The sequence below is a fragment of the Pelobates fuscus genome, chromosome 2 (assembly GCF_036172605.1).
Source record: "Pelobates fuscus isolate aPelFus1 chromosome 2, aPelFus1.pri, whole genome shotgun sequence".
Taxonomy (NCBI): Eukaryota; Metazoa; Chordata; class Amphibia; order Anura; family Pelobatidae; genus Pelobates; species Pelobates fuscus.
The window spans coordinates 344,819,379-344,834,633 of NC_086318.1; the positions used below are offsets into that span (position 1 = coordinate 344,819,379).

Genomic DNA, 15,255 nt, shown 5'->3' on the forward strand with positions numbered 1-15,255 from the left:
TTTAGCTTAATTAAGTAGTTTTGGTGCAGATTATGCTCCTGCAGTCTCACTGTTTAATTGTCTGCCATTTAGGAGTTAAAATATTTTGGTTTTGTTTATGCAGCCCTAGTCACAACTCCCCTGGCTGTGACTGACACAACCTGCATTAAAAAAATATAATTTCATTTTCAATCAGTTGTTAACTTACTATCAAAGTTCTTATCTCCTGTTCTATAAATGTAACTTTAATATGCTCCTGCAAGGTCTAGCAGGCTATTAACAGAACAGGAGATAATCAATTCTAAATTAAACAAACTGTGCAATAAAGGAAGTTCAAACATTTCATCTCTCTTTACAGGAAGTATTTAGGAAGGCTGCGTAAGTCACATGCAGGGAGGTGTGGCTAGGGTTGTATAAACAAAGTAGTTTAACTCCTAAATGGTAGAGAATTGAGCAGTGGAACTGCAGGGGTATGACATATACACCAAAACTGCTTCATTACACTAAAGTTGTTTTAGTCACTTTAAACTATGTAATTATTTTACATGATGGAAATGATTTGTTGAGATATCAGGAATACATGCAAATGCACTGTAAGACATGTACAGCAATTGATCCTAACCTTTAATCTTCTTAGAATGGACGTGACTCTCTTCTGCAAGTTGTCCCATCTCTGGTTTCCTTCGTGGACCATCTGCTTTAGTTTACAGGCAGAATCTGTGCGGTTCTCCCGGGCCAGGCGTCGGTACTGTTTATTAATAAGCTCTAGTTGAGTCAGGCTCTCATGAACTTGTCTTTGGAATGCCTACAAATGCAAGAATACATTATTATTGCAGAAACACAAACAAAACAACCATTCCTTTTAACAATAAGTTTCTGTGCAAAGTATACTTTGAATATCTATCTGTCTGTCTGTCTGACTGCATGTCTGTCTGCATGTCTGTCTGCATGTCTGTCTGCATGTCTGTCTGCATGTCTGTCTGCATGTCTGTATGTCTGTCTTAGGTTAGTGCCCATTAGTCAATATGAAACATATCATCATCCAGGCAATCACTACAAGTACAATTTGTATATGTTACCAAACATATTTTACAGTTACTAACAATGTTGCACTAAGTGCACTATAGAGAACTAATGTTTGTACATGTATGTTTTGCAAATAGTTAAGTCTTTCTGAGTGATTATAATTCAGCATTTAAAACATGCAGGAAGGCAACATTAAGGTGAGTAATCAGATTTCAGGAAATGATTTACTGCATTCTGCGTGAGTAACATTCTGACCACTGGTAATTCATCAGTGACTTAAATTTACTTTGAGTCCCTTGACTAAGTAATAGGATAAGCCTGGCCGTCATATGATATTATGCTACATGTTGTAAGATCTTACAAGACATCTCCATAACCCACACTGACCTCTTGTGGTTATACCAGAAATTTGTTAAAATGTCACTTGCAATAATTTTACTACCCCTTTAACCATGTGATTGCCAGATTTGTGAACAATGCATTGCATGGCAGAGTACTGCTTACTTTTCTAACACTTAGCAGTCTGCTAGGAATATAATACATGACAACTGTTTGAGTGCCTTGTGATGCACTATAGAAAATGTGTTGAAAATGTATGAGCAGCTGTGTGTTCTGCGTACATCGGTTCACATTCTATAACAGTGGTAAAGACCATTTTATGGAGCAAGGCACACTTAATTGAGGTACATTTTTATTTTTTTGTTTGGTTGTTGCTTTGCTTTTATATTTATCTACAGCTTATAAAATATCACATTTTCATGAGGCCTTACTAGACAGAAATGCATATTTCTATCAAACTGACATTTTAGTTTTAATTAATTGTCAGGTGGGAAGCCCAATTTTAATGCTGATACCTGAAAACATTATGTGACTGCATTCAACCTGTCACAGCCTTGAAGTCAGTGTGTTTGTGGCACAATTTGAGGTGAAGTGACACAACAGTATGCTACGGTACACTGCTTGAAAATCCTTCACTTCACAGTGACTGCAAGCAAGGCAAGTCGTCAAACACAAAACATCATGATACACTGCTCTTGTGATCCTGGGTCTGACCACGTGACCAGAACACAAAACTAATAGGATTATTTACTAAGTGAGAATTCAAAGTGAATTTCATATTTGAGGCCAAAGTATTTTTAACTAACTTAAAGGGTTTTTTTTTACCTTCATTTTGAACTTCACTTTTAAATTCTCACTTTTGTGAATAGCTCTGCAACTAAACATTTTTATTAGAGAAAACAAAACGTATCCAGATGAAGTCTGAGGTTCACATTACGTCACTGCTTTGTTTTTCTTTTGTGTTAAAATGGACACATTTCAGCTCATTATACCAGTCCTGCTAGAGTAGATTATTAATGAGTGTGTAGGAGAACTGAACTGTTCCAATGATTTATTTGCTGATCAATACTTTCTCATTTTATACATGCAATTTCAGATATCATAGATTTTAAAATTCAATTTACTTTTTTTCCATGGGCCTTCCATTTTCATTAAATCAGTACTTGTCTAATATTACTTCCACAGTCTTTTGCATACTATGCAGTCCTCAGCCCTCAGTATATAATCATCACTAGTCTGAGGAGCATTTGTTATGATATAACTCGTGATGCTTTCTGAAGTCTATTCATTTGTAGCCAAACAAATATCAAGGACCTGAGACAGCTGGCTGTCAGTCTAACAGCTGCTCGACTGACTGTGTTTGTTGCCTGTAAAGACTGGATGTTTTGCTAGTGATCAAACTGCGGTGCGGGTGAAGCACACATACAGTATTTCTCACTCAGCAGTGGATTGCAAACGCCACCTTCTCCGACTGGGGAAAGTACCGTATTTATCGGCGTATAACACGCCCCGGCGTATAACACGCACCTCATTTCCAGAAGGAAATTCCAGGAAATTTCCACCTCTCCCATAGTATTCCCCCCCCCTCATCCCATAGTGTTCCCCCCCCTTTCCATAGTAATCTCCCCCCTCCCATAGTATTCTCGCCCCCCTCCCATAGTATTCTCTCCCCCCTCCCATAGTATTCCCCCCCCATAATATTCTCTCCCCCCTCCCATAGTATTCTCCCCCCCCTCCCATAGTGTTCCCCCCTTTCCATAGTATTCTTCCCCCCCCCATAGTATCCCCCCTTTCCATAGTATTCTTCCCCCCCATAGTATTCTCCACCCCCCATAGTGTGTCCTCCCCCCTCCCATAGTGTCCCCTAGTGCACTTTCCCTCTGTCCCATATTTACTTACCTGTCTTGAAGCGTGGGCCGGCTTCACAGCGCGCACCGCGGAACTGGAACTTAAATTTCAGGTTCCGGTTTCCGGCGGGACTGAAAGGAAGTGTGCACACAATAGTGTGCACACTTCCTTTCAGTCCCGCCGGAAACCGGAACCTGAAATTTAAGTTCCAGTTCCGCGGTGCGCGCTGTGAAGCCGGCCCACGCTTCAAGACAGGTAAGTAAATGTAGGATATCGGCGTATAACACGCACCCATGATTTTCTCCCTATTTTCAGGGAGAAAAAGTGCGTGTTATACGCCGATAAATACGGTATTCAAAGTACGTTTTACAGCCAATTAAACCCCTGAATGTATACTCTAAACCAAGCATGTCAAACATGCAGCCCACAATGGGTATCTTTGTGGCCTAGGGCTGCACTGGCCTACTGGGATACCAAGAAATGTCCCCGTAGGCTGCCTGCCCTGGAGCCGCTTTGTGCTGTGGCCCTCCCACGGGGAGACATATCGGGTTGGCTGTGGGAGTAACTTGTAGTAAAACTTTTGAGTTAATTATATATGTACCCAGGATTACATATTGTTTGCATGAGAATGATAATTTTAATTCATTTTTATTTAATTAAATAATTTTAGTTTGCGTTGGTGTAGGTTGAACTCTATTTTTTTGCAGCCCACGTGAACTTAAACTTTGTTTATTTGGCCCGTGTTAGCCTTTGAGTTTGACATGCTTGCTCTAACCACTACAATCACTTTCTTAATAAAGTGGTTTTGGTGCGTTAATGTTGGCCCTGGAGTCATGCAATTGAAAATAGCGCTGCATGTGACAATCAGCACTGTTTACATTTTGCAAAACCCACATCTATTATCCACCGATAGCTACCAACGCAAATAGATTGAATTGCTAAATTTATTTAATGTCTAAAGTTAGTATCTATAGTATACAGATGCTGTGTTGATTCATTGCTTCTCAGGACTGGAGAATTACTGCATATTGTTTGTTTTTATAATTTATTAGTGTGTTTCTTTAAGGACCAAAAATTTAATAATACATCATAACAGATCAGACTTTACCAATGTGTATCAAAATGGAATGTCCTACCAATTTAACAAATACATTGCTGCATACAGCTGCAAATGAAATATTAGAAAGACTTTCCATGTCCATCAAAGAAGCAACGTTTTTTTTTTTTAGTATTGCCAGCTTCGGCCAAATCTGAAGGGCACGGATAGCCTGAAATGGTCAGACATTTTTTCGTATAGTGCTGGGAGATTCCTCAGCAGAATAAAAACAATAAAAAAAAAAAAAAATTAAATCACCTCAAATTTTTTCAGCTCTTCTTTGGCCATGGTGTACAACACGCCAGAAGAACTGGGAAAAGCGGCTGTTCTTTCAGAAACCTTAATCCATTCTTCAAACCGTGAGAAGTCATCAAGGAATTTCTGCCAGAGTCTCCAGGTTTCTTCAATTCTATAGGGAAAATCAGAAGCTTTGATTATGCCCGGCCCTAGCAACGTTTACCTTAGCTGGTCAAGACCCCTTGCCTCAGTCCTGTTCGCGTATGATTTACACGCAACAGCTGTGGAATTAAAAAAAATAAAAAAAAGTGGCGTCTAGCCAGATTGTGACATTTATACGTGACAAATGTGAAGCTGCTACTGCCGGATTAAACCAGTTGCTTTCTTACTGAAGCTCTACATACAGAGCTAAACAAAAGAACATTATAAACATGCTGGAACTAGGAGCACATGGTGAATGAATGAGGATGTACAGCAGTGTAACATTTTGTTTACTCAATGTGCAAACCTGCCAGCCATTCTTGCTCAGGGCATTGTCGGCATTTAGCACAATTTGAAAGATACACATAGGATCAAAGTTAATTGAGATTAACTTGCGAAGAAATAAGAACTAGCTTGATAAAATTCAAAGATTGCTTGGACAGGGGCCTATGCAAATGGAATAATACAGGATTGCTTTAGGGTGCACTGGTAGGAAACTGCATGTATATAAATCACACATTTAGAAATGAATTTCAAGAAAGCCTGCTTGATGCTTCTTCAATTAAATTACCTTTTATTTGCTATTTTCATGCACTTTCTGCAAATTAAACCACTTCACTAGCAAGACATCCAACACAGTAGCGCGGATAACAAGCAGTTGTGTGGGTAGATTGCAGGTTAAAATAACAAAACAAACGAGTATATAAATGTTTTCATTTATATCATTTTAACATTGATGACACTTGCTAACTCTTAATAGAAATATTGGGAGATAATAGGTTGTAGAAATAATATGACATCCCTTGTTCTTTAATATTTCAAAAAGGATTTTATATAGACACTACAGGCACCAAAACAATTTTAGCTTAATGACGCAGTTTTGGTGTATAGCTCATGCCCCATGCAGTCTCATTGTTCAATTATCTGCCATTTAGGAGTTAAATCACTTGGTTTATGCAGTCCCGGCCACACCTCCCTGCATGTAAATTATTTAGCCTTCCAAAACACTTCCTGTAAAGATAGATCTAATGTTTACATTTCCCTTATTGTACATTCTATTTCATTTAGAACTTTTTATTTCCTGAACTGTTAAAAGCCTTTGATACCAGACAGGTGCCTCCTGTGTGTGATTAAAGTTCATGATCTTATAAAGTAAATGAGCAGTCCCTTAAAAATAAAAGCATGTTTTTTTCATGCAGGGTGTATGTGAGTCACAGCTAGGAGGAGGTGTGGCTAGGGCTGCATAAACAAAACCAAAATTGATTTAACTCCCAAATGACAGAGAATTGAGCAATGAGACTTCAGGGGCATGCTCTATACAATACACTAAAACTGCTTCATTAAGCTAAAGTTGTTTTGATGCCTATTGTAGCATTTTTTACCAAAGAAGTTAATATAACAATAATAATTTTGTAATTATTAATAAGGAGTTAGTGGCAATATTAGGAATGCACAGTGGCATACATACCAGGGTCGCAGGGGTCGTGGCTGCGACCGGGCCCGGCCCACCAGGGGGCCCGGCCGCCCCTGCAACCCGGTATGTACGCACTGGGCCAGCCTCTTCTCCTGGGGGGCCCAGGAGCCGGCCACCTCCGGGCCCCCCGAGGCTGGCCCTGCTTACACCCGGCGGGCAGTCAGGCTGGCCGGTGCGCGAGGGAGCACTCTCCCCTGAGTGCTTCCTCTTCAGCTCCCTCGCGCACCGCACTGATACCGGAGCCGGAAGATGACGTCATCAGTACGCGGCGCGCGAGGGAGCTGAAGAGGAAGCACTCAGGGGAGAGTGCTCCCTCACGCACCGGCCAGCCTGACTGCCCGCCGGGTGACCAGCCCCCCAGGAGCTCAGCAGCACTACTGGACCCCAGGGAATCCCCTAAGCACTCCAAAAGGTAAGGAGGCTGGGGGGAATAAATTAAAAAAAAAGATGCGTTAGTGTGTGTGTTAGTGTTACTGTGAGTGTTAGTGTGTGAGTTAGTGTTACTGTGTGTGTTAGTGTTACTGTGAGTGTTAGTGTGTGTGTTAGTGTTACTGTGTGTGTTATTGTGTGTGTTAGTGTTACTGTGAGTGCTAGTGTGTGTGTTAGTGTTACTGTGTGTGTTAGTGTGTGTGTGTGTTAGTGTTAGTGTGTGTGTTAGTGTTACTGTGAGTGTTAGTGTGTGTGTTAGTGTTACTGTGTGTGTTAGTGTGTGTGTGTTAGTGTGTGTATTACTGTGTGTGAGTGTTACTGTGAGTGTTAGTGTGTGTGTTAGTGTGAGTGTCAGTGAGTGTGTGTCTCCTAGTGAGTGTCAGTGAGTGTGTTACTGTGTGTGTGTTACTGAGTGTGTTTGTGTTAGTGAGTCTGTTTGATGTCTATTAGTGAGTGTGTGTTTGTCAGTGAGAGTTGTAAGTGAGTGTGTATGTATGTCGCTGAGTGTGTCTCTGTCAGTAAATGTGTGTGTCTGTTATCTAGTGTATACGTGTCTGTTCGTGTGTGTGTGTCTTCAGCACTTACCTTTCTCCAGCGCCGGACTCCCTTGGCGCTGGGGATCCCTCCGCCGCTCAGCTCCAAATGCGCATGCACGGCAAGAGCCGTGCGCGCATTCAAACCGCCCATAGGAAAGCATTACTCAATGCTTTCCTATGGACGTTCAGTGTCTTAGAATCGCGGAAGCTCCTCTAGTGGCTGTCAGTGAGAGAGAGTTTCTCTGAAACTGCTATGCTTTTAGCTGCAGGGTTAAAACTAGAGGGGCCTGACACCAAGACCACTTCATTGAGCTGATGTGATCTGGGTGTCTGTAGTGGTCCTTTAAGTGTTTGTGCATCTGCATGCACTGGTGTACATACCGCGGTCGCAGGGGTCGCAACCTTGCAACCCCCCCGAACAGGTGCCCGCCGCCATGTGTTGCGGCCCAGGCCTGCGCAGAGTAAGCGTGCGGGGGGGGCCCATGGATCAATTTTCGCACCGGGGCCCCATAGGTCTTGTGTACGCCACTGGGAAAGCAGCTTCATATATATAACAGAATATAAAACTAAAGTATGTCTTAACACAAACATTTAGACCAACAATTTGTGCAAACTAAGGTTTTGCAAGCAGTCTGAAAATTATCATGTAGTGCACTCAAAAGCATTCAGAGCCATCCTAACACCCTATTTTGCTTTAAAATGCAAAAAAAATAATGATATTTAAATAAATTTATTTAAATTAAATAAATAAAGTTTATCTTTAAAAACTTTATTCCGAGGACGTTGGGGAATCTGCCATTTTCAAGCCTTCCGCAAAAATGCAGAAGGGCAGAATAGAGCACACTGGAAGGGAAATATGTTTTTTTATGGAGTGTAAAAAACATGAAAGTAGGAAACTTTAGGAACTTACTTCAACCTCCTCTCCATAGACATTGCACAGATATTCCTCCATCTACGGTCTAGACTTCGAGTAGCCTGCTGGATGGATTCACACTCCGTGTCCGTGGCACAGGCATCACAGTCATGAAGAAGGACCTCACATAGATTCAATACAGATGCAACTCCAGTACTATGCTTCTCGATATCTCTCTGAAGATCCTGAAACAGAGGTCACTTGGTGACACACTAGCAACAGCCACATTTATTTTAATGTTTTCACACACATGTAATCAAATAAACTGACAAAGTTCTGGCACCTATCTCCCAGCTTCTGCAACAACCATGTCTATTAAATTGTTACCCCCAGACAGCTCAGTAACAGGCAATAAAAAAAAAACCTTGAATTTAATATGGCTTTGTGCCATTGTGCCAGCATGAAACTGACGATTACGATTCTTTACAGTACGGGACATTTATGTTTGTGATCAGGACAAAAGTAAAATTAAGCTCACATTATCAAACATACTATCAGGCAACAAAGAACTGCTGCATGGTATGCTGTGATATGACAATATGGAGCAGTAATTTCAGATAATCATTATATTACAATATTATCATAACGTTGGACTACCTTCAATGTTTGTCTTGCTATCTATTATGAATGCAGATCTTGTATAAATCAAAGACTTTGTTCTCAAGGCATTTTACCATTCCTATAATTTAAATAGAATTCCCAAACTGAAGTATCAGAATTGACATTAATAAATTTGTTGTAGGATATTTATAGCAAACATGTCAAATCTACACCGATCTGTACTGCAGATCCATCCAATGACTAACGCAATGTATTTGTAATTCCAAAATATTCTAAAAGATTGTTAATAGCATGTTTCAACATGTCACATAAATTCGAGCCACTTGCCCACTGAAACTCAATATGGACTGTAGCGAGTATCTTCTGCCAGAAACACCATCAAGATATCTTGATACTTAATCTTTAAGTGGTACGATGCAATCTATTTTTAACAGCACTAGTGAACACACGGTTTGGAGAAGGGAACCTTCAATGTTTGCAGGTTTATAAAAAAAAAAAAAAAAAAAGAGTGCATGTTTCATCAAAAGGTTCCTTAGCCCAAAATGACAACTGTACCTTGAGCAAGACAAATGTAGCTAATATACTACACATATTACTAAAATTAAAAGCAAACATGTGAATCAGTAGATCATTTGAAGCAAAGATTTAAAGCATACTGATAAGAAGTATGCACATGCAAAAGGGATGGGCGTTTTTACTCCACAATGTTTTCCTTTAACCACTCTTATTTCTGCATTATAATAATAACAAAGTATTTAACCAGGAAAGGTACAATTAGATTACTCTGGTTTCCAAGTACGTCCTGGGGATGTTACCTTAGCCCAACATCCAGGGGTTGTTACTATCACCCAATTTAATGGTACTCATTTTATCTACCTCGGAAGGATGACAGGCTGAATCAAACCCTGCCGGGATTTGAACCTGCAACCCAAGGGTTAGAACAGATTCTGCTGATGCATTAGCCCACTTTTAAGTGCATTTTTAACTCCTCAATGACCGTGCTGATAAAATCAACTCCCGTTTTCAGAGATTCTTTGCTCGACCACTAAACTAAAGACCAACTACTGCAATATCTAGCTAATAGAAAGCTTCCTTCTCCTCCACCTGCAGAAAGCAAGGTTTTGGTTATAGCATGTAACTGAACATTATGACACATTGTGAATCCTGAGGAAAATCTTTGATGTCGTGTTCTATACTGCAATACCTTCAAGATACTGGTAATATCTGTAAAAAAAATTCAATATATTTTTTAATTATAATGAACTGTATAGTAGTGACATGTAAAACAATAATATAAAATATCTTTATGGTGACTATGTATTTAGTATAGTATATTGGAAATACATTCTTAATATTACCCTACAATCTTTAGAATTAATTTATGGTTATTATTTTAACTGGAAGATGTTCCAAAAAGTAAGCTGGTATAGCTGATACACTAGCAAATAAAAAATAAAATGAAAATAATCTGACAAAAAAAATCCGTCAAGAGTTTTCCGGCAAACCTAAGAGGTATTTGTAATTTCCTGAAAAATATAGGCAATAGCCTTTGTTTAAATAGGTTGCCAATGCAAATAGAGAACATGCCCACTTTGTGCATTGTTTCTCAAACAAGTGACTCACTTTCTTTTCAAGTCTTTAGTGGGCTCCAGTATATGAGGGGGGTTTATGGCCTTTTTTTACACTTAAAGGAACACTCCGGGCACCATTAAAATCAAGTTGTTATAGTGCCAGGAGATACATGGGCTGGCTTATCTATAGGTTAAACTGCTCACAAATGGCTTAACTCCAAAGGTAGTTTTTATGAATGAAGGGCTACTGATTGGCTTAGTGTCAGCTGACTCTATAGGCCAGTGGCACCCTATCCCGATGCTACCAGAGTCTTATGAAGAATTCCAGAAAGTGGCAGGATAGGGGGGCAGAGTGGAACAGTGCAAACACAGAAAAAGGGTGGAGTCACCAATGTAATGTGTCTGCTGGTTCCATAGGTTTCTATGGTGTTTGTCTCACTATTAGTACTTTAGATCACTGTTTATACATTGTTTCTGTCATTTAATGCTCACATAGTAAATGCAGATTTCTGTCTCAAACTGGAATACTGTAGAGTATGGCAACCTACAAATATGCCATGAAATATTGTCTAAGGCCTCTCTACTTTCTCCTTCATTATATACTGGCTGCTATTCAGGAGCACTGTACTTTGTAAAAGACATCACTTCCCTCTCAGTAAGGGCTAAGTAAATTAGTCTAAAGGGCTTTTAATCTCCATGTATCACATTAACCCTCTGGATACAAATGCTTGTGGCTGAAATGTCAGACAAATAAAATAATAAGCTTTTCAAACCTCTGTTCTAATCTATATGCTTGTAGATGCTATTTTTATTTTACCATAAATGTTTTCGTTCATCCAATTTTAGTGTATATCCTTCCATATTTTATGAAGCTTTGTAGACCGGAGCTGGATATACATGTAGCACATGTAGTTTCATATAAATACACAACATTCCATATACAGTTTAGCCACCAGTGAATGGTACCGTACCTGTTTCAAGAAGGCCACCGGCTTCTTCTCACTCATTCATCCTGGAGCACTGGCAGCCAAGTGCATCTCTGAAACTTTGGCCTCTCTTGATGTGGTGCCAATGCAAATTACCATTTCACGGTTACACTCCTGTTACAGGCAGGAGTCGTGTACCTTACATATTTGGGGTTTACCTGCTGCTCATTTAGCTTCCTTTGTATCTCCTCAGAGTCGCTGGTTTCATACACAATGGGCTTGGACAATTCAGATTCAATGTGGCCCAGCCATGATCTCAAAGTGCTCATGTTCTTATCCAGCTGTTGCACTGCAACCAACGTCTCCTTTAATTTCTTCACTCTGCAGAGAAAGTACCATATTATTTTCACTGAGTGCTCTGATTACGTGAACAATGACAAGTCTGTAAAAATGCCTGAGCTGTTGACAGGTCCCCTTCTTCTGTCACCAGAGCTTTGAATTATTACATACAGAGCTTTGAAACATTACGATTCAGATAACATTTATTTTTAAGAATACCCAAGACAATTCAGAGATTCATTACACACTGTGTGTTTAACCCCTTAAGGACACACGACATGTCTGACACGTCATGATTCCCTTTTATTCCAGACGTTTGGTCCTTAAGGGGTTAAAGGACCACTCTAGTGCCAGGAAAGCATACTCGTTTTCCTGGCACTAGAGTGCCCTGAGGGTGCCCCCACCCTCAGGGACCCCCTCCCGCCCGGCTCTGGAAAGGGGAAAAGGGTAAAAACTTACCTTTTTCCAGCACTGGGCGGGGAGCTCTCCTCCTCCTCTCCGCCTCCGTTCCTCCCCGTCGGCTGAATGCGCACGCGCGGCAAGAGCTGTGCGCGCATTCAGCCGGTCACATAGGAAAGCATTCATAATGCTTTCCTATGGACGCTTGCGTGCTCTCACTGTGATTTTCACAGTGAGAATCACGCAAGCGCCTCTAGCGGCTGTCAGTGAGACAGCCACTAGAGGAAATAGGGGAAGGCTTAACTAATTGATAAACATAGCAGTTTCTCTGAAACTGCTATGTTTATAAAACAATTAGTTAACCCTAGCTGGACCTGGCACCCAGACCACTTCATTAAGCTGAAGTGGTCTGGGTGCCTAGAGTGGTCCTTTAATATTGTGTGTTTGTTATTACTAGTTACACTTTGTGAGGTGTTGATTCAGTAGGAAAAGTAAAAACAAAAACAAAATAACAGTACCCCCTTTAATACTTTATTTTCCTGACTCATGTTTATGTAGCAGTCAGTGGGAAACTAACTACTAATATATACATTTATTATGCTTGCAGCAGATATTGCTTATTTCATTAAACAGAAAATAAGGACTTGCTGAATTAGGTAAGTATTTTAAAATATTTATTTTTCAGAGCAATGATAGAAAACACAACACATCTATACCTACTTAAGCTGAGGGTAAAAGAGAATGAGCTAGATTTTTTTTTCTTAGAAACTTATTAGCCATACCAAAGCACAGTTGGTGTGAGACTAGAGAAGACAATATATTTATTTCCCCTAGGTTAGGTGTTGGTACTTCCACTAATAAGTACTATATAACTGCTAACTTATTTTTTACCTTTGTAAAATTAGCTGGATCTGCATATGCCCACAATTGTGACCCTTTAAATGTGTGCAGAGGTATCTTGGAAAACACTGTGACACTGGTCAAGATAGCAGACATGTCCTAGCTCCCACTATTGAGATGCACTTTAACAATATGGTCATCAACGATATATTGTACTATTCTAGGATTTTATTGCTATGTATATCCATCGGTGGGGATAAATAACCGTCTCAGCCCAGATTTCAAGAATAATTCTGAGAATGCTTCTGCACATGACCAGACTCCATCTTTTAGTAGGCATGGCCTATATTTGTTGACAGATGACTTAAATACCAGACTCCAAGATAAGAATGTTTGCATTGGCATATTCTGGGTGCATTGCTTAAAAAAAAAAAAAAAAAAATCAGTGACTGCAAAGCAGGTCTGTAGTGAACACAATTCACTTTCCTAAATCCACAAAATATTAATTCAAATAGGCATTTTGTACAACAGAAATCTAGATTCATCAATAACACCAATCTATTGCAATCTTGCGCATCTCAAACATTTCACAAATGCCAAAACAAAATGCATAGTATGTCAGTGAGATGTGTAGCTGTATTCACAATGTGAAGTAGAATACATAGCTAAAAACAAACTGACCTTGGGCATGTCTGTATAAATTTAGAACTCCTCCGACACCAGTCACTTCATGCTATCCTTGTTGCCCAGACTCAGAAACCAAACATAACACACAAAGTAGACTGGGATGCACTCCAGAAAGTGAAATATACTGTAACCCAAGCATCCTGTCCAACATAATCTCAATAAAGATACTGTTGCAACAAAACAACACACCACTAGATTTTAATGGAGCAAAGCACAAAATGAAAATATTGGACTTATTGATATACATGTAGACATTACAAAACAGTGGTTCAAGTAACCAGTGAACCATTGAAACGATTTCAGGACATTCTCTATTTTGGAGTAGATGAAAGTTCTTAAATGAGACAGGATAATTAAAAATGGATTAAATAGCAAAGAACACTGCTATTAAAGCAACCAGGAATTTGAGATAGGTGGTGTAATAGAATACTGACAGTTTAGAAAGAAAAAAAGTGGAATATCCACTAAATGACTGTATGTTCAACGTGCAATAGTGATTTAACAAATCATAAAAATCACTGAATAGTAAGAAAAAATGATTGCCGGTAGTTAGCGACAGTATTAAAATGATTCTGATTTGTTAAATCACTATTGCACTTTGAACTGTCAGTATTCTATTACACCACCTACCTCCTATTCCTGGTTGCTTTAATAGCAGAGTTCTTTGCTATTTTATCCATATTTCTTTAGCCTCGGGTGGGGACTTCACACATCTTACCAGTTGTAGTGGGAGATTTGATTTATCTATTGATTTTTTTATATTTTGCTCATTGCATTTTATTTGTCTTATCCTCTGTATTGCACTTTATCTGCATATCCTGTTTATTCTGTCTCTTCTCCCTACCCTGTGTCTCCCATCCAGGTTTTCACTAGCTTTACTTAGTCATTTCAAAATGTTTTACATGAAGCAGTGGTGCTTAACAATATGTTCCATTAAGATTTTTAAACAGTTTCAAAGTGGTTTGTAAAATATTTCTAACAAAATCATTTAAGCCAAGTACCTTAAACATTATTCTTTGCTTTTTTTTTTTTTTGCTTCACAGTCATTAAACTGATTGCAATGACCTTGATTTAATATATTTTGCTAAGCTTTTCAACTAATCACAAACTGTTAGAAAAAAAACAACTTTTCAAATGATTTACCTACAAAAATCCCTATGGCCTTTAAGGCAACTTATTTAGATAAATCAATTGAAAAGTTTTTGTAAAAGATTGTGATCATTTTAAAAGTTTATGAAAGTAAGAAAAAAAAGGACATAAAAATGAGTAGATAATCAGGAAAAGGTGAGATTCTAGAGTCAAGATAAATCAGTGCAAAGTAGTTCTTAAAATGCCTACATGAAAAAAAAACTTTAGGGGGTTATTTACTAAACTCTAAACTGTAGTGAATTTGAATTTAAATCTAAATGGTACATTTCGGCTTTTTTAAGCCGATATTTTTCAATTTATGCTGTATTCACTACAAATCACTATTTAGTAAATAAAGCCTAAAGCAAAAAGTAAAACGGTTCATGCTCTTTTGGGAGGTGGGGGCAATCTGTGCAGTATAATACAATGTTACATCTCTGCAGCACATCCGGTAACAATAATGAAAACTAAAATATATAACATATATAATATATAATAACAATATTGTACTGAATAGAAGCAGAACGATAAGTAGTTTATCCAGTAAGCAGGGAGTATTGGTGAGATTTATTTCCCCAAGTTGACTCATTATAACTCGGTGTTTAATAAATATGCCTTGAAATTTGAATAGTGATAGTAAACGTGTGCTGTGTGAGTTAACGCAGGCTTAGCAGCTGTCACATTTTGAGATTAACATTCTATAAGAGGGAGCCAAGCACTTTACAG

At 39.0% G+C, this 15,255-nt stretch overlaps 1 protein-coding gene across 2 annotated transcripts in view; it reads right to left on the reverse strand.

Moving 5' to 3' along the window:
• The window catches only part of SYNE1 (spectrin repeat containing nuclear envelope protein 1), a 389,325-nt gene that overhangs the window by 28,651 nt on the left and 345,419 nt on the right, over nt 1-15,255 (reverse strand). For both annotated transcript variants that reach the window (XM_063443606.1, XM_063443605.1), the window contains 4 exons: nt 11,355-11,517; nt 8,076-8,263; nt 4,547-4,697; nt 602-784 (listed from right to left, as the gene is read on the reverse strand). In XM_063443606.1, coding sequence (XP_063299676.1) covers nt 602-784; nt 4,547-4,697; nt 8,076-8,263; nt 11,355-11,517 — 685 coding nt within the window. The remainder of the gene's footprint in view (nt 1-601; nt 785-4,546; nt 4,698-8,075; nt 8,264-11,354; nt 11,518-15,255) is intronic.